Here is an 18,961-nt window from a genome sequence, read left to right on the forward strand (position 1 = left end):
TAGGTGAGATATAAGGGTTTATTTCCTGGTGACCTTGAAGTTTGACATCAGAGCCAATGCTGTGGCAGATGGTGGGGCCCGAGGCTTATTCCGTGATTAAAAGTCATTTCTTGGATCATGTCTGTGTTTCCCAGTCTGGAGCAGTGGGAATACGGCCACCATGGTGACCTTGACCACGGGTGGAGGAAGGAGGGGAGAGGAGTGATTCACTGTGCATCCTCCCTGTATGTCACCAGCCTGAGGACTCAGGATGCGTTGGGCCCTATTTTAGTCTCCGGAATTTGTCATCATCCACTGCTATCTTCCCCACTACGCAGAAGTGGAGAGGGATTGGGGGCAGGCCTCTGTCTCCAAGGAGACTGTGACGATGTCCCACTAGGGGCAATTTGGAAGTGGACATCCTTAGAGGGCTGAGGAACGCCTCGGATTTGACCCCTGCAATTCCCGTGTTAGGGCCTTTCTCTTACCTGCTTTGGGGCTTAGTAAGACTAGCCAGCCCCTTTTTAGAAGGGGAAACTGAGGCCCAGAAAGGGCAGGGAATCCCCTTGGGTCACAATGTGCCGCCAGGGAAGAGTCAGGATGGGCTGAATCCAGGATTACGCTCCTTTGGCTTTCCCTCAAAACTCAGGAAGCCCCTCCTAGCTCCATTCTCCTTTGAGCTTTCCATCAAACCAGTCCCAGCGCGGAAGATCCCTTTGAATGCTCTCAGCGTCGCTGCTCTGAGACTTCCCCTTTAAGGCGCTCTTCCCCTTTAAGATTCACGGCTTCTTCCGCCACGCTGCGTCCTAAGGCCCCGCCCCTACAAACTGCTTTCCTCAGGGCAGCGACTGCTGCGCGGCCGCCACGGCCCCTTTAAGCTCGAGCCCCGCCCCTGGCTTCCCACCCCCCCCTTCCCCTCCCTCTTCAGCCCGCACCAGGTGGCCCGCGGGTCGTGCGGCGCGGCGCGCAACGGTGAGCGCAGGGACCCGAGGGGGCGCGAGGACGCGCTCCCGGTCTTCTCCCGTCTTCGCCCGGTACTCGCGGGTCCCGGGGGCGGAGCTGGAGCTGCGACTGGGGCGGGGGAAATGGGTGGTCCGAAGCTCAGGAGGGGTGGGCCGGGCCGCGCCGAATGGGGGGGAAGGGCTCAGGTGACTTACGGGGAAGGAATGCCTCCCCGCGGAGCTGGCCGGACGACGCGGGGTCTGGGGGACTGGGCTTACGTTTTGGCGGCGTTCCCACTCTTCCTTACCCGTCCAGTGCCCCGGTACAGCCCAATTGTGGAATTGTCCCCCTTAGCCCCGGGGTCCAGGCCCTTCTTTGGGGGGCGGCTGCCGGTCTGTGCCGCCGCCTGAGACCGCGGTCGTGGAGGGCGCTGGAGAGGCCCAGGCTGAAAGCGGTGGCCTTTGAGGGGGGCGGCAGGAGGGCACCGGCCCCCTCTCGGACTCCTGGCAGAGGTGGGGGCCGTAGCAAAAGGCACAGGGGTGGGGAGGGTGGCGAGTGGCTAACAACCTGGGACAGACGTCTGCCCGTCTCCCCCCAGACACCGGCTGAGTTGTGGGTTGGGGAAGGATCTGGCAGCGGGACCTCACTTCCAAACCTTCTCTGCCGGTCAGTGAGCTGGCGGTCACCATGGCAATGCGGGAGCTGGTGGAGGCCGAATGCGGGGGTGCCAACCCGCTCATGAAACTGGCCGGGCACTTCACCCAGGACAAGGCCCTTCGGCAGGAGGGGTTGAGGTCTGGCCCTTGGCCCCCAGGAACCCCAGCCTCTGAGGCGGTGAGTGTTCTTGAGGTAGAAAACTCAAGTGGTGGCATGGGATGGAGGGGCCAGATGAACACTTTGGGATAACTGCTTTTTCTGTTGTGTTGCAGATAATAGTAGTTATCACTTAATGAGTGTTTACTTAACGCTGTACTAAGCATTGTACATCTTTATACAGATGAAGGCAGTCATTTTGTAGGTGAAGAAACTGGGGCTCAGAAATTTTGTGACTTGCCCAAGGTCACTCTAAGTGCTAGAGCTGGAATTTGAACTCCTGTTTAACTGAGTTGCATGTGTGGACTTCATTACCGTACCATTTTGCTTCCCTTTCTTTTCTATCTTAGGTCTCTAAGCCTTTGGGAGTAGCCTCTGAAGATGAGGTAAACATGCCAGTCTCTTCTGCCCCATTTTTCTTTTGTCTGTTGTGTTTTTACTTTAAACTTGGCTCATCTGTATTTCACTCTTTGGAGCTTCCTGACCAAATGAGATTTGCCTTATTTCTTCTGCTTGTTTTTAGAAATCTAGTCTTTGAGGATTTGCAAATCTGTAGTTTCTGTGTTTCCCTTTCCTTGTATTTGATATTAGAATGTCTCCCGTTCATTGGGCCCTATCTCTCGTTGAGTTCATTTCATCATCTTTCTCCTGGCAGTTAGTGGCTGAATTTCTCCAGGACCAGAATGCCCCACTTGTATCCCGTGCCCCTCAGACCTTCAAGATGGATGACCTCCTGGCAGAGATGCAGGAGATTGAACAGTCAAACTTCCGCCAGGCACCCCAGAGAGGTGGGTCCAGAGTCTGGTGGGAGGGCAGATCACCATTTTCTGTGCAGATAGGATCAACGGGGTTCCATATTTGGATGCTGCTGGCATTAGGGAACTGAGATGCAGAAGGAGACAAAAGGGACAGAGTGTTTTCATGTGCACTCAGGGTTCCTGAGGCATGATAGAATGATATGCATTTCTTTTCTTTTTTTTCTTAGTTCTCTCTCTTTCTTTTAAGCTCCTGGTGTGGCAGATTTGGCCTTGTCTGAGAACTGGGCCCAGGAGTTTCTTGCAGCTGGAGATGCTGTAGATGTAACTCAGGATTATAATGAGACAGACTGGTCCCAAGAATTCATCTCTGAAGTTACAGGTGAGGCTTGTCATGGGTAAACCTAAAGTGGTTCATATGGGGCAAAGTTCTATTCTGTTCCCCCAGGTCATCTTATGATATAGAGTGATTTCAGCTTCTATAACTTTTCTGGACTCTTGACTCATTTCTCTAGGGCACTGAACCTGATTTCCCTTAGGTGATAATAGGGAGTTATTGAAACTTAATGTGAAAGAGAGGCCTGGGTTTGAACTGGGTAGGAGATTTTGGAGATTATATCTATGTATCTCTTTATATCTCTACTTAAAGAGAGAATGGGAGAGAGGATGAGTAGAGAGAACATGAGGAGTTAGGTAGTTTTTTGTTATCTGGAACTTTACTACTGTAGTTTGGTGGTGAGGATCCATGGCAATGTCGCCCGGGAAGAAATACTAAGCATAGCCAGTGGAATTCTGGCATTGAACAGGGACGCCTGGGTGGCTCAGGCGGTTAAGCATCTGCCTTTGGCTCAGGTTGTGATCCCAGGGTCCTGGAATTGAGTCCCACATCAGGCTCCTTGCCAGGAGAGAGCCTGCTTCTCCCTCTGCCTGCCACTCCCCCTGCTTGTGCTCTCTCTCCCTCTGACAAATAAATAAATACAATCTTAAAAAAATAAAAGTCCTCTTGAACAGAGTTGGGGCCTTGGAAAATGGGATTGTGTTCAAGGGCTTGAATATGAGGTCTTAGAGGGCAAAGACCGTATCCTGATGATAATAATAAATATTCATAATAATAGCCAATGTGTACTCACCATGTTCTAGGCTTTGTATTAAGTGCTTTCAGTGTATCATCTGTTTAATCCCCATGAGAATTCTTGAGGTAGCTACTGTTTTTATTCCTGGCATATAGATAAGAAAACAGGCTTTGAGATGAAGTGATTTGTCCAAGGTGATCCAGTTTTATAAGTGGTGGAGTTGGGATTTGACTCTGGGTTTGAATGATTCCAGACCCTGTGGGCTGAACCACGGTGCTCTACTGCCAGGCCTGCACCCGAAGCTCTTCAGGGTCCCAGCCTAGTTCTCTGTCTTTGAGAGTGTCCATGCTCATCCTGTCCTGTGGGGTTGACCCTTCTCCCCCAGGCCTGTCTGATTAGGGGCATGGGGGAAGGACATTCTCTTCAGCTTTCCTCTTCCTCATTGCTTCCAAAGAGAAGCACTTGTTAGCTTTTTTCCAATTTAAGAAATTAAGAATAACAAGAGATATAAATGGACAAAGTTACAAAGATTCTAGACTCTCAGGGCATTCCCATTGTCATAGTTCTTGAACATTCCTGAGATCATTAATGGCACCTAATTGTTTTCTTCCGCCATTGTTTTTATTCTCTAAAAATGGGGCTTTCCGTCTCTAGGAAGAAAACCCCAAATCTAACAACTAAAACTCATCTTTAATAAAAGCTGTTGATCTCTTTTATCATGACTACCTTTCCCACCCGTAAGTTGGAGTTTAAGGTAGAATAATAGATATTCTTGGTTTCATTAATAGTACTTTGCACTTTATAATCTTCATTTGGTCTTCACAGTTACACTTACCTTGTAGGTATTCCTTCCCCCTTTTATAGATAAGGAACTGAGATTTGGAAAGGTTAAATACTTTGTTCGGAGTCACTCAGTAACAGAGATGACATTCGGACTCCTGTCTTTCTGACTCTAGGCTCCATACTTAGAGCCATTACGCTATCATTGAGAATCTTCTTTGGGGAACTGCCTCAAGTGAAAATCTGAGTTGTAACAAACACCCTCCACCAGACAAACTCAGTTTTTCATACAAACCTTAGACTGAAACGCGATCTCCTTATCGTAGAGAGACTTCTTTTGTAATGTGTGGGCATCTGTCATTTTTGGTAACTCAGAAAAAAAAAGTCATTGCTACTATAAGCATTGAGATTGATGAGATTTTTGTTCTAATTACCAGAATTGCTTGCAATCAGTGAAATCTTCCTTAACCTGTAAATGAAAAACAACTTTAGAAAAATGTGTTGGACCTCTCTTACTTGTTAAGTCCTCTTTGGGAGATTTCTTCTGTTTTATACATTCTTTTGGGGCTGTGCCTGCTTCATGGAGGCAGGGAGATGGAGAGCTGGAAAGGGAAATTGAGCTATTTGGTGTCTGCCTTCATAAAAATGCCAATTGCAGTAGTATCTTGCTCTGTATGGACCTTCAGTATTTATTGAATTGAGATCTGGGAGAAAGCTAAAGGAAATTAATTTTCTGATAATTCATTTTTTATTATCCTCATAATGTTTGTGGCTGATATTATATTGATGATATAGGTTACCTATTGCTTTATGGATAAGTAGACTTCAAGATGAAAGGAGGTTGTATTGAAATCTTTATTATCTTCAAATCCCTATTGTTATGATTCTAGACTCAAGTTTAAAAGGAGTCTTGACAGTTCATTTCTTTTCTTGTTTTAATGTTTTATTTGGAAATAATTGGAGTTTCACTGGAAGTTGCCAAAAAATGTAGAGGAAAGTTCTGTGTATCTTTCACTGTTTTCCCCAGTGGTAATATTTTGCATAACTGTTAATTTATGTACAATATCAAAGTCAGGCAGTTGCCATTGGTACAAGCCACAGTTTATTAAATTGCAGCAGTTTTACATGCCTTTGTGTGTGTGTTTATGGTTTTATACCGCTTTATCATATGTGTAGATTTGTGTAACTACCACCACAATCAAGTTACAGAATTATTCCATCACCACATGAAGCTCATTTTTGAGTCTGCTCTATTTCTTGATGCAATCCACCCCTCACCCCTGCCCCTAAATCTCCTGGGCCAAATACTTCTACATCTTGTGCTGTAGGGATGAAATACATCTTTAAGGGGTTTTGAATTTAGACAGCCTCAGCTAACATGGTGTGTGAGGTTCCTATGGTAATCATAAGAGAGAAACCTGCACTTTCCTCGGAAAGGCGGTAGGCAGCAGTAGCAGATGATAAGTGGCAATAGATCTCTCCCAATGGCAGCAGAAGAGGCTGTGGAAGAAAAGGAGTAACCATCTCGTTGCGATGTTTTCTACTTTCGGTATGGGTTTGCTGCGAGCAGACAGTAATGATAATAATAACTAACATTTGTTACTCTGTGCTTCATGTGTGCATTATCTCACTTGGTCTTTACAAGAATCCCTACGAGGTAGCTATTATTATCCCTATTCTATAGATAAGGAAAGGGAAACTTATCAGTTAAGTCCCTTGCACAGTGAATAATTGGTGGTGTTGGGATTTGAGTGCCTGGTAGGCTGATCTGGAACCTACATTCTTTACCATTGGGCTGTTTAGCAAACTCAGAAACCTTCATGGGTAAGGGTGGGAAATTCTGAGTTTTTGACTTTGGAGCTTGGGCTAGATGCGCCAAGGAACACACAATGAGAGACTAAGTAAGACAACATTCTGAATTGGATACTTGGTATCTAGGTTGTTGGTTCTAATTCTACTAATTTACGTGACCTGGGATAGTCCCTTCCCGTCTGTAGGTCTTAATTGTTTCAATCTCAGGTACCCAAGCGGATCTGATTTTCTGTAAGAATTTCTCGAAAAATAGCGTGAAGGCCAAGTAGAATTCTTGTAGTCATTTCATTTTGACTCCTTCGTCGGAGCAGGTTCCCAATGCCAGAAAATTCTGAGGCTTGTGGCTAATATGGCCAAATACCAGATTACAGCTATTTGAGGATGATTTTTCTCACCTCTGGGATTTTTGTCTAATCTGCCTCATGTCTCTTTTAAAGTCCAGGTGCTTTGTATTTTTTCCATTGCTTCTTGTCCTTGAAAGGAGCATTTCACAGAAACAGTATTCTCTATAATCGGAGGAGCACTTGTGGCCAGAGTATGCTTCTGCAAAATCCTCTAGTTGAGAGGAAGGAGTGACTGGAAAGTAAGGAGGAGGGGTGGCTAGTTTTCAGCAGAATGGGGCAAAGGGACCAGGAGGCATTGTAATGTCTATTTAAGTATTAAGTATCTCCTTACTAGGTCTCCACTCTTGAGCCAACAGTCTAGTTGGGGCAAAGGAAAGAGAAATGTTGTCTGTAAGAACTAGTGAGGGAATCTGGGTAAAAATGTTGAGAGTCCTTGAAGTTAAGGTATTGTATGATCAAAAAGAATCATCAACCACATTTTTTATTATATTAGTAATTTTTATTATTTATAATTAGGTGTATTTTGAGAGTCTGGGGATCCTTTTTTTTTCCTTCAGATTTTGACATTACTTTCTCAGATGTTGTGTGTACTTTGTTGAAATTGTTCGGGCAAAGTCTTGGTAAATAGAATAGACAGTTCTGTTACATATTTAATACTGAGGGATGAATCTGCCTTCTCATGTTAAAAACAATGACAGATCCTTTAAACTGGGGGAAAAGATAGGATGACCACTTCAGTGTTGATGTGGAAAGGTATGGATACAGAGCAGAAGGAAAGCATACCGCAGACTCTCACCTTCTCTGTGTTTACTCATTCTTTAGGGCACCTTTGAACAATGTCTTAATGCTTTTGTTTTGTTTTAGTTTGGGTTTTGTTTCCAGCCCCAAAATAGTACAGGACAAAGCCCTGGAGGTTGAGAAAGGGTTTAGCGCCCTCATTCCATCTGTCGCCTTGGTATGTTTGTTATGATGTTGCAGTGGCGCCCTTTGTCACTAGAGCTTCTGAGACAATTTCTAGAATTACACTTAAAAACATAGCCCTCAAAATGAATCAAAAGTGACAAGTCAGACTAGTGTTTCTTCTTGCCGGGGCGGGGCGGGGGGGCGCGGCGGTCTGAGGGAGCCTGTGAGAGAGCTATAAACCTTCTTTGTCTTGATCTGGGTGGTGGTGATCTGAGTGTATTCATGTGTAGGAGTTAATAAAGCAGCATACTTATGTTTGATACACTGTATGTACTTTAATGTTTGCATGTTACATCTCAGCTAAAAAAAATTGAACAGACATCCAATGGGAGGAGTGGACCAATGTATTTTTAAATTCTAGCCCAGCATTCTGCTTCTCAGATTCTCTAGGTAGTTATAATATGAGGCTTGTTTTCTTGGGAGAGGGTGAACTCTATCAATGGAGAACAGACCAGAGGTTTGGTTAAGGAGAAGGGGCTCTTCTGTTCTCCCTTAGCTCCTTATCAGTTGTCTGCAGTACCTTTGAGGAAGTTGGAGGCCCTAAGTGCCTGCTATTTCTTATTGAAGTCTCTGGCACTTCAAGCAAAAGGGTTTGGTCCATACTCCTTTCCTGAGTCTCCTCATTTGTTCTGTTTCCAGCTCTGTAAACTTCCGCCCCAGGCCCCTTGGGAGTGGGTTGCATATTGAGAATTCAGTAGTGTTTTCTTTAGACCAGGAGTCTCTGAGGGATTCAGTAGGATCTGCTCTGCTTTGGCTTGGGTATGAGGGTCAGTTGAGTATGTATCATACTCTCCCTTTCCCTGATCCCTCACTGAGCCCTGTGTGATTTCTCCACTTATGCTCCTTGCAGATCCTTTGTCTGTGTCCCCTGCCCGCTGGGCTGAGGAATATTTGGAACAGTCAGAGGAGAAGCTGTGGCTGGGAGAGCCTGAGGGAACAGCAGCCACGGATCGCTGGTGAGTCCAGCTACTTCTTCCTGGATGGATCCCTGTGAAAAGAGTACTAGATAGTTTTCCCAGCCTCCCTTACCTCCTCCATCCACATTCTCAAACCCACTTGCAGTCCCCTCATTTTCTATGTTAAGGTTCCCACTTGTATTATTACCCCTAGAAATTTGTCTCAGATACAATTGAGTCAAGAATCCTAAGTGTCCTAATCAGAAGTTCCTAACTTTACCGTATGCACCCTATTCCCTCTTTACTTTGGAGGCTGCTACTGTAGTCCTTCTCTCTACAAACAGGTGCTGGGGAATGGGAAGGATAAAAGAATGTAGCTAGTGCTTTGCCACTTCTGCCCAGGTGTCCTTTTTTAATGTAAATTGGAATTTGTAGGTCCTCAATGAGACCGTATAGAGTCGTGTCACCCTCTCCCCGCCCAGAACTGTGATTGCCATGGGCTGGGAGTAGGGAATAGTGTGGGGAAGGTGGTGGCAGACTAGTGGGTGGAGCTAGTTTGTCCTTACCTGTTCCAGGTACGATGAGTATCATCCTGAGGAGGATCTACAGCACACAGCCAGTGACTTTGTGGCCAAGGTGGATGACCCCAAATTGGCTAACTCTGAGGTGAGCCACATCCCACTGCTGCTTTGCCCAGCAGAGCTGGTCTTGGAAATCAAGAGTCTAGCTTCTCTTACCCCAGTTTAAAGAGAAGGAAGTAAGATCCAAAGTCCGTTCCATCCTGTCTGGAGAATAGAGACCTGGGATCCTGCTTCTTCCTTCCAACATTCTTTCCCTCATTTCCTTGCATACTAACCCTTTCGCTTTTCTGTGTCTTCTCAAATCTTTAAGGCCAGAAATCCCTTTCTTTTTGCTCTCGACGTTTTTCAGGGTCTTTAGCAAATCTTGTCTGCAGCTAGAGGTGGTCAGGGGGCGGGGTAAGTGCAGGCTTCTCTTGGGCATGGTTGAGAGTGCACACCTGGAAGTCCTCTCCCAAGTGGCCTATGTGTGTCTCTGTGCCCCAGTTCCTGAAATTCGTGCGGCAGATTGGCGAGGGGCAGGTGTCCCTGGAGTCCGGTGCAGGGTCGGGCCGAGCTCAGGCAGAACAGTGGGCAGCAGAGTTTATACAGCAGCAGGTAGGACATTGTCACTTCCCAGTCCCACTTCAGACCCGGCTGGTGCCCCAGGCCTTGGGTTCAGTGTTCCCAGATGGGGAAGGGATTTTATTGCCAGCTTGTCTTGGTAGCATCCAGGTCCTGAGTGGGTGGGAAAGAGATTCTGAGACTGTTCTCAGAAGTGTCCAGGTTGCTGGTGTTTAGCGGGTGTTCAGTCAGTAGAAAGTTGGTGGTGGTATGACCATCCTTCTTTGTCACAGGGTACATCAGAGGCCTGGGTTGACCAGTTCACAAGACCAGGAAACACAACTGCCCTTGATATGGAGTTTGAACGAGCCAAGTCAGCTATAGAGGTGAGAGCAGGTAGCACAGGAGTCACCTCAGGGGAACACACTCCATTGGAGAGTTGGTGTTGGAACATCACAGATGGTGAACATTGTATGCCATAGTGTTCCTGAACCCTCTCTGTCAGAACTGCTGTGGGTAGGGTGGGTAACTACCAAAAATGCAAATCCCAGGACATCACCTTCCACTGCAGAATCAGAATCTGGGGGTAGGATCTAGGAATCTGCATTTACAAAAAGCTCTTGGACGCTCTGAAATTTAAGATTTACTGCCTTAAGGGATCCATCTGAGTGGTGCTGAGGGTGGGGTGGGGCGGTCATGATGGATCTCCTTTTTCTACCTGCCTTCCCTTCCTTACAGTCTGATGTCGATTTCTGGGACAAGTTGCAGGCAGAGCTGGAGGAGATGGCGAAACGGGACGCTGAGGCTCACCCCTGGCTTTCTGACTATGATGACCTCACGTCTGCTTCCTACGATAAGGTAAGAACTCGGTTCTCAGACGGCAGGGTTTCCTTGTTTTGTTGTTTCTCCTCTAATCCAGAATTTGAAGGGTACTTACTTTCAAGTAATTACTTCCTTGAGCCCCTTTCTATGAAAGGAAGTCCGAATCATTCCCTTGTCCCACTCTTCTTCAGTAATTGAAGGTATGCGTTATTCTTAGGACATACAGATTAATAATAATAGACTGTCCTTGTCAAATAACGGTAAGACGGTGACATAATGCCTGTGACATAGATTTGCACATGATGCATTCAGAACACAGATGAAGGCGCTCTGCTTTGGAGGTTGATTTGAGAACATTTTTGAGGAGATCGGTAACTCCTTTGGTAGAGAGTGGTAATTGGTAGACTATCACTCTGTCTCCGTATCTTAATATCTATTTACTTTTTTTAACTCACAGATTTATTTTAAATTTGGATCTGTTCCTCTAAGTACTGACCACTTGTGCGAATTTAGGGTGTTTGCAAGGAATTATATTAAATAAAGTGTTAGGAAAATTTCCCAGTAGTCATTGGTCAAAGATGATCTAATTTTGTATATAGCATAGACTTTGAAGCATATGCTATTTCAGCGGTATCACTGTAGAAAAAAATCTGCTTTGAGGTTGTAGGATATTTAGGGATGTGGTTAATAATTGAGCTGCTGAGTTGAAGCATGAGGGGGAAGGGAGAGAATTGTTGGGTTTTGAAAGAAGCAGAACAGGAATTGAGGAGGTGAGTAGCGCTACCACTTCTCAGCTCAGATCTGGTTGGGAAAGGGTTCTGGGGCTAAAACCAGGGCCTGAGACGTAAAGCAGGATGCTGGAGGTAGGTCTTGACATCAGGGAGCTCTGTGTGCAAAGATAGGGAAGAGTAAAGTTCAAGAAAACTTTAAAAAGTCTAGCATTTGAAAGCCAATGAAAAACAGTACTGGGAAAAATAGGATTTTGTGTACTATTGCAGTCTGACTTTTTATGAGTTACCCTGTTACATATAATAGAAAACAGCTTACTGGGATCCTGCCCTGTGTTTTGCCATAATAAGAGTTTCCTCTATAGAATTCTGAGGAGGAAGAACTTAAGGAAATACCTGGAGATAATACATTTATTAATTTGTTTTAGCAATTTGGTAAGTTGCATAGGTTCTGTCAACTTACAAACGGCAAATTACAAATTTTAGATGAAAATTTCTGTGCTTTTGATAAATAAAGACATAGCACTGATTTTATATGAGTAGCATTTTTTACTCTCATGTTAATGACTTGCTAGGTGGAATAAAATTTTTTTGAATAGTTTTTTTTAAATTTTATATATATATTTTTAAAGATTTTATTTGAGAGAGAGAGAGAATGAGAGAGAGAGAAAGCACATGAGACGGGGGAGGGTCAGAGGGAGAAGCAGACTCCCTGCCAAGCAGGGAGCCCGATGTGGGACTCGATCCAGGGACTCCAGGATCATGACCTGAGCCGAAGGCAGTCACTTAACCAACTGAGCCACCCAGGCGCCCCTAAATTTTTATTATGTTAATCACCATACATTACATCATTAGTTTTTGATGCAGTGTTCCATGATTCATTGTTTGTGTATAACACCCAGTGCTCCATTCAGTACGTGCCCTCTTTAATACCTGTCACCAGGCTAACCCATTCCCCCGCTCCCTCCCCTCTAGAACCCTCAGTTTGTTTCTCAGAGTCCATCCATAGTCTCTCATGGTTCGTCTCCCTTGGATAAAGTTTTTAATTCAAAACTTAAAAATAATGTTTTTAGATTCTTGAACCCTATTTGATATCATTGATACCTTGAGATATTGCAGATTTAGAACTAGAAATATTTGCATTAATGTTCCACAGAAATGTGCTATACTTTGTTGCTCACTAATAATGAACAATGCAGATTTTATCTGGCTTCGTGCTAACTATTACTGAATTGTATGTCAGTAGTGCTTTTTTGGTTTTTAAATGTGAATCTGACCCTGATTGTCTATAAATTCATGGGTCTCTGAAAATACTATTTTTTACTGAATGGTTCTTAAATTTTCAAGACAACTTAACATGTGTAGCTCAAGCAGGTAATGTATCCTTTTAGCATAGAGGAGAAGTTTCTGTGATGGGCAGACTTTTAGTAGTGATCCTGTTTTTGCTGGGTGATCCTGTGAGATTTTGGAGTAGACCAGACAGTGGATCAGACCTAATGACTGGCTCAAATTAGACTTTTTAGGTTGCAACAGCGATCATAAGCTCATGCCCCATTCTTTGGCGGGCTGTTGAAGCTTCCTTCAGCATATTCTTGTTCCTATTTCTGTAAATATTCTGATCGTGAAAAATTCCTCTCTGATCAGCAATTGATAAAGCACTTAGAAAACCCTGTGCTTGCAACCTGACGGCCTTGACGTGCTCCATTGTCTTTTCAGGATAATACCCATTTTATGAAGAGCGTTTTATGTCTTTTGGTAAGAAGACTTGGGTGAATATTCTCATTTGATGCTCTCAGTAGCTCTGAGAGGCGGGAATTAATTTCATTAGGAAATTGTGTTAGAGATGACCGTGATCTCGCTTTCCTACAGCGTGGCTTAAAACATGGATTGATAATAGATAGTAGTTGAGGTTGAATGTGGGGGGATTTGTTTTGTGGAAACTGATAGTCTAGGGTAAGGGTCAGCAAACTATGGCCCCGCAGGGAGATCTGGCCTGCCACCTGTTTTTGCCTGGCCTGTGAACTGATAGTGGTTTTAACATTTTTAGGTGGTTGGAAAAAAAAAAAGTACCGTGACATGTGCAAATTATATAAAATTCAAGTTTCAGTGTCCATAAATAAAGTTTTATTGGAACCCAGTCATACTTACTTGCTTACCTGTCTGTGGCTCCTTTCTCTCTCCAAAGGTGGAGTTGAGTAGTTGTGACAAAATATTTATTTAGTTATTATCTGGCCCTTTACAGAAAAGGCTTGCTGATTCCTGGTCTAGGGTCATTTTCTATCTTCTAGGTTTTCATATTGTACAGAGATATCCCAGGCACCTTACCTATTCTCAGATACTTTTAATACATTTATTTTTAATCCATCTCCTATAATATGTCTTGCTTTTTAGACTTCCATTGTAATTATCCAATTTCTGTTCATCACAGATAATTTACATCTTATGGCTTACCATGGTTTAGAACTTGGCTGGTTAGATTTAAGTGTTACCAGTTTTTTAGCAGTTCCACAGTAATAATGAAAAAGGGCCTCGCTCACGTCTGTATTACGTATGGTTTCATTCTTACATGTCCTTAGCTACATTTAGAAGGGCTCTGCCTGATATTTTGCATCTTATTTTCATTCTGGTATTTTGTTTGTGTTGGTAACCATTTACTCCCCAAAAAGAACATTTTATTTGCTTGTCCTCGTGACTCTCATTTTACCTTATTACCTCTTTGCCTAACATGAAACAGCAGTAGGCAAAGCTTTGTACGTAGCATCATAATTCTTTCCTTAAATGAGAAATCCTCAGCGAGAAGAGAACGGTGTTTTTCTGAAACATATTCTGCCATCAGGATTTTGGGATCTAGCTTTCATTTACTATCAAATAGAGATTAATATTAGTAACTTTTAAGAGTACAATTAGGGAACAACTAAGATTTTCAAAGTGCTTGAACACAGGTTATCCAGTCAGTGCACACAGTCATTCTGTGAGCTAGGTAAGAGCGGCATCTGAGTGGTAGGGCCTCTGACTCCAAATGGCATTTCCATTATTCATTTTCACACTGTTGCAGAAAAATAAGAAGTGCCCTTTGAATAGCTAAGGAGAGCTTATCTCATAAGATAAGATCTCATAAGATCTGCTTAAGATAAGCAGATCCTGTAAGAAATGTGTTCTGTCCAGTGGTGAGAATCAAGGATGTGGAAATACAGGCCTTTAAGGACTTCCTAAAATTAGCTTATTCCCAGCATGGATCAGAGTTTGTAGTCTTGCTTAGCTTTTCAGGAGATAGCAGCATGAGCATGATACTGAATGGATTTACTGTAGTCGTAGATGATCTCCTTTCTAATATGGAAAACTTGCCGGCGTTTAATTCAGATACGTTTTTGGAGGTCTTCAACTAAAAAAAAAAATGGAGGTCTTTAACTTTTCCACCTCTGTCTTGGTTGTCATCTCCCATTCCTGCTGCTTTGGCTGTGATGGCTCTTTATTTATTTATTTATTTATTTATTTATTTATTTATTTATTTGACAGAGAGAGATACATGGAGAGAGGGAGGACAAGCAGGGGGAGAGGGAGAAGGAGAAGCAGACTCTCCGCTGAGCAGGGAGCCAGACGCGGGGCTCGATCCCAGGACCCTGGGATCACGACCTGAGCTGAAGGCAGACGCCCAACCAACTGAGCCACCCAGGCGCCCCTGTGATGGCTCTCTTAGACAGGTTTTCACTTGGCTTCCTTTCCTTCTAGGGGTACCAGTTTGAGGAGGAGAACCCCTTGCGTGACCACCCCCAGCCTTACGAGGAGGGGCTCCAGCGACTTCAGGAGGGGGACCTGCCAAATGCTGTGCTGCTTTTTGAGGCAGCTGTGCAGCAGGATCCTAAGCACATGGAAGTGAGTGACTCATTACTCTGACTTCATATTAGAGACTGCTTTCATCAGTTTTGAGGGAAGCCCCACAGAGTAGTGCAGATAGATTAGGACCTGGGTGATGGCCTGGGGTGGGGGGGTAAGAGTGAGATGGTGAGTGGAGGAAGCCAGAGGAAGGGAGGTTGGAAAGGTGAATGCAGGAGTAATGGAATCTGACACCTTCTCTCTAGGCGTGGCAGTATCTGGGTACCACCCAAGCAGAGAATGAACAAGAACTATTAGCCATCAGTGCGCTACGGAAGTAAGTATATGAAAGGTGGGGTGAGGTGGTTCCCGGGCTCTCTAAATAGCCTTTAGAATGATAGGATTCCAAACCCGGATCCTTGTCTTCTTTCAAGTCACTAGCAAGAGTGTTTTCTTGTGGTGAAACTTAAGGTTTGGAGTGAATTGGAGATAACCTGGTTCCAATCCTCATCAGCATTTAATTTTATATGTGGGACCCTCACTGGTTCCTTGGCTGCTAAAACATTCCCCTTCTCATATCTGTAATTTTTTTCAATAACTTCCATGTAGAGGATTCCTCTGTATATTTAATCTGAGGGAGTTGGCAGGTGAGGCCATTGTGACTCTGCATTCCATGACAACATTCTAGGGTCACTGCGGATACCAGCTCTGCCCACCTCTGTCCAAACAGGTGTCTGGAGCTAAAGCCTGATAACCGGACGGCACTGATGGCGCTGGCTGTGAGCTTCACCAACGAGTCCCTGCAGCGACAGGCCTGTGAAACCCTGCGAGACTGGCTGCGCTACACACCGGCCTATGCCCATCTGGTCGTGCGCGGTGAAGAAGGGGCTGGGGGGCCAGGACAGGGCCCCAGCAAGCGCATCCTGGGGTCTCTGTTGTCCGAGTGAGTGAAGGATTCCTGGAATGATAGATGGTAACCTGAGTTCCGGTAGGCAGAGGGCCTTGATTTTGGAAGCTTTGGTGGATCGAGACTCAAGGACCTCAGAGTGGGATGGGAAACCAGGATGCACGTGAAGGAGGTCTGCATTCTATGGTGCAGTGCTGGGATGAAATAGAAGAAACGTGTTTCTAAAGTGAAATTTGACAGTAGGAGGATGACTGATCGATTGATGAATCTTGGGGATATGAGTGACTTAAGGATGTGTTTTGGAAGGGTAGGAATATAGACACGTCCGTCCACCTGTTTTTGCATTTTTTTTCTTTCCTATTTATGCAGCTCCCTATTTCTTGAAGTGAAAGAGCTCTTCCTGGCTGCCGTACGCCTGGACCCTACATCCATTGACCCGGATGTGCAGTGTGGCTTGGGAGTCCTTTTCAACCTGAGCGGGGAGTATGACAAGGCGGTGGACTGTTTCACAGCTGCCCTCAGCGTTCGTCCCAATGTGAGCCTCAGGGAGGGACAGAAATAGGACGTGCTTGCATCTTATTGAAGGGTCATTTGTTGGGACCTGCGGAGTCCTGGGAGCTTCCGTTCCATACACTCATTGCCTTGGGAGAATTGGGCAAAGAAGGCTGGGAGTACAGGGTCATCTGAACTGGACAGCGGGGAGTCTGTATGAGACGAGAGAAGTTACACTGTGTCACGCGATGAACAGCTGAAGAGAAAGGAAGGGAGAGTAACGTGTATTAGCTAAACAGAGTGGTGACCCGGGGAGGAATGGGCGGAATTGGATCGGAGCCTGGCTCTTGTCTGTAACCCTTCTCCATCCCTGTTCCAGGACTATTTGCTGTGGAATAAGCTAGGGGCCACCCTGGCCAACGGAAACCAGAGTGAAGAAGCAGTAGCTGCGTACCGTCGGGCCCTCGAGCTACAGCCTGGCTATATACGGTCCCGCTATAACTTGGGTATCAGCTGCATCAATCTCGGAGCTCACCGGTGAGAGCGTCTATTGAGTAATTAACGAATGAACGCTTTCTCCCTGCCTTTGACCCTAGCTCCTCATTCTCTGATCCTCTCTTTCACTAACTGGCCCCAGCTGTCTCCCTGTGCCAGTTTACCTGCCTCCTTCCAGTAATGTTCTGCTCACCAGCGCTCATTCTTCTTCCCGACAGGGAGGCTGTGGAACACTTTTTGGAGGCTCTGAACATGCAGAGGAAAAGCCGGGGCCCTCGGGGTGAAGGGGGCGCCATGTCGGAGAATATCTGGAGCACCCTGCGTTTGGCATTGTCTATGTTAGGCCAGAGTGATGCCTATGGGGCAGCCGATGCCCGGGATCTGCCCACCCTCCTAGCTATGTTTGGCCTGCCCCAGTGACAGTGGGATGGGCTGCCCTGTGAGTGTCTGCTTGGAGGGGTCCCTGCTCTGGATGTGACTCCCTCTCCCCAAATGGGCCTACTAAGGGGGTGGGCTGATGACCACAAGCAGCGTGGCCTCTCAGGAGCTGCCTCAACATAGGGGTGGGTAGTCTGTGTTCTTCCTGCATCACTGTAGGAAAATGAGCTGTGTTGTCTCTGAGTCCCTTGGTAATTCAAGGGTTGTACATCCAGCTACAGATCTCTCTGCTCATCGTGCCCTTTCTTGGTGCTGCTTTTTGGGTAGGACCCAAAGATATAGGGTAACTGTTGTCATCAGCTGCCATTTCGGATAGGGTCCACCACATCTGTAACTTCTGTCCTCCTCCCACTTACTGGGGCTGGTAATGGTACAGCTTTCTCGGGCAGTTGTGTGTGGCAGGTTCTTCTAACGCGCACCTCTGTGGTGACTGTATCTGGGCTGGGATGTTGGGAGTGGCCTGTTGGGTTGAAATGTTGCTTTGGCTTCAGCAGAGCTGCGTTTTGATAGGGGCTCTCATAGTTCTCTTGCTCCTGGACCTCTCCCGGCTGTAGTTCAGAGTCTCTGGGTGCGATGCTGCATGCGGTACCGCTGACATCATTATTGAGGGGTCCTTAGGAGTCGCTGGGGTCAGTTGTACAGAGAGTGCGTGTGCGTGGGGTAGGAGGATGACCTGTTTGTGGAATGAACCTAGAAGGGACCAGATGGGGTCCAATTAAGGGCTCTGTTTTGGGGCCTTTGGTGGGACGACAGAGCAGGTGGGCTGGGGGTGTGGTGAGTGCAGCCAGCCCTCCTCTTAGAAAGGCCTGCAAGTAGGAATTGAGCTAACTCTTCTAGAAAGTTGGTTCAGAAATGACGGTCTTGCCAAATTCCTAGCAAAGAGGCAGTTCAGTGTTACCATAAGCCTTTTGTTGTACTTGAAATGTTTCTAGGGGAAAGCATTGAAAAATCCCCTTCCCCCATATTACCTCCACAAAGTGAAGATTGAGGGAGCAGCTTGGATTCTTCTCAACTGTGCCCTGCAAGGGGAGATACACCAACCCCCAGAAGTGACTGCTAAGCCTCTTGCCTTGTCTTCAGTAGCTAACGATCAGAGAGATTTTTTTTAAACTACCATGGTCCCAAGGTTCCATCCTGAATTTATTTTTCTTTGTATGAATATGTGTAAATGATTTAAAAATAAAACTGTATGAATAAAATTTGTATGAAGAATAAATGGAACTGACATGCGTGTGAGTTCTGCCAGGTGTGAAGTTGGGGTGTGGGAGGTGGGTTGGTGTTTGGAGGATTGGTATTTAACGGTTTTCCTCTTCTCTCTCCGTTTCTCACATTTGGTATATTGATTACCCATCCATCCGTCCAGTAATATTGAGCACCTAATATATGCCTGGTACTGTGAATTAAGATGGACAAGATCCCTGTGTTCGTGGAACTTAAAAGTTTAGCAGGAGAGACCACTGGTCAAAATCATGCATTTTTCATACTTGTGATAATACGATAAAGGGAAATATGGGGTGTGATATAATTGGTATTGTTTTCATTCTGAATTACATGGGAGGATTATGGTAGTTTTTCCAATGCTTATGGTTTCTAAAAGTTTTCATCTGGCTCTCCCTGGTTTTATTAGGAACTGTATCAAGAGTCATATAAAGATGGGTATTGATCCTGGGGAAAGTTTTTTTTTGTTTGTTTTTTAGGAGAGAGAGTGCAAACAGGAGGGAGGGGCGGAGAGAGACAGAGAGAATCTTAAGCAGGCTCCATGCTCAGCATGGAGCCTGACGTGGGGCT

General features: G+C 45.5%; 1 protein-coding gene across 11 annotated transcripts; it reads left to right on the forward strand.

The window, feature by feature from the left end:
• Positions 1-900: 900 nt before the first annotated feature.
• Positions 901-18,389, forward strand: PEX5 (peroxisomal biogenesis factor 5). 11 transcript variants are annotated; one of them, XM_028121184.2, is made up of 16 exons: positions 901-951; positions 1,593-1,755; positions 2,085-2,120; positions 2,390-2,522; positions 2,740-2,871; positions 8,312-8,417; positions 8,933-9,023; positions 9,422-9,532; positions 9,772-9,864; positions 10,217-10,336; positions 14,758-14,901; positions 15,108-15,178; positions 15,572-15,784; positions 16,118-16,283; positions 16,620-16,777; positions 16,954-18,389. In XM_028121184.2, exons 2-16 carry the CDS (start codon positions 1,609-1,611, stop codon positions 17,153-17,155), a joined length of 1,923 nt encoding a protein of 640 aa, XP_027976985.1. In that variant the 5' UTR covers positions 901-951; positions 1,593-1,608; the 3' UTR covers positions 17,156-18,389. The 11 variants fall into 11 exon arrangements, with proteins under 11 accessions (XP_027976985.1, XP_087882020.1, XP_087882021.1 ...); XM_088025894.1 differs by having other exon boundaries at positions 10,241-10,336; XM_028121183.2 differs by having other exon boundaries at positions 906-951; positions 1,520-1,755.
• Positions 18,390-18,961: the final 572 nt, after the last annotated feature.

Source organism: Eumetopias jubatus, unplaced genomic scaffold, assembly GCF_037043125.1.
Source record: "Eumetopias jubatus isolate StellerSeaLion01/CBP00866 unplaced genomic scaffold, mEumJub1_p1.0 scaffold_8, whole genome shotgun sequence".
In the NCBI taxonomy this organism is placed as follows: Eukaryota; Metazoa; Chordata; class Mammalia; order Carnivora; family Otariidae; genus Eumetopias; species Eumetopias jubatus.

Coding starts and splice junctions, on each gene's coding strand:
- PEX5 (XM_028121190.2), top strand. CDS start 1,146: ATGCCTCCCCGCGGAGCTGGCCGGACGACGCGGGGTCTGGGGGACTGG. Junction 1,244..1,592: donor CTTACCCGTCCAGTGCCCCG/GTACAGCCCAAT, acceptor TCTGCCGGTCAG/TGAGCTGGCGGTCACCATGG. Junction 2,121..2,389: donor GAGTAGCCTCTGAAGATGAG/GTAAACATGCCA, acceptor TTCTCCTGGCAG/TTAGTGGCTGAATTTCTCCA.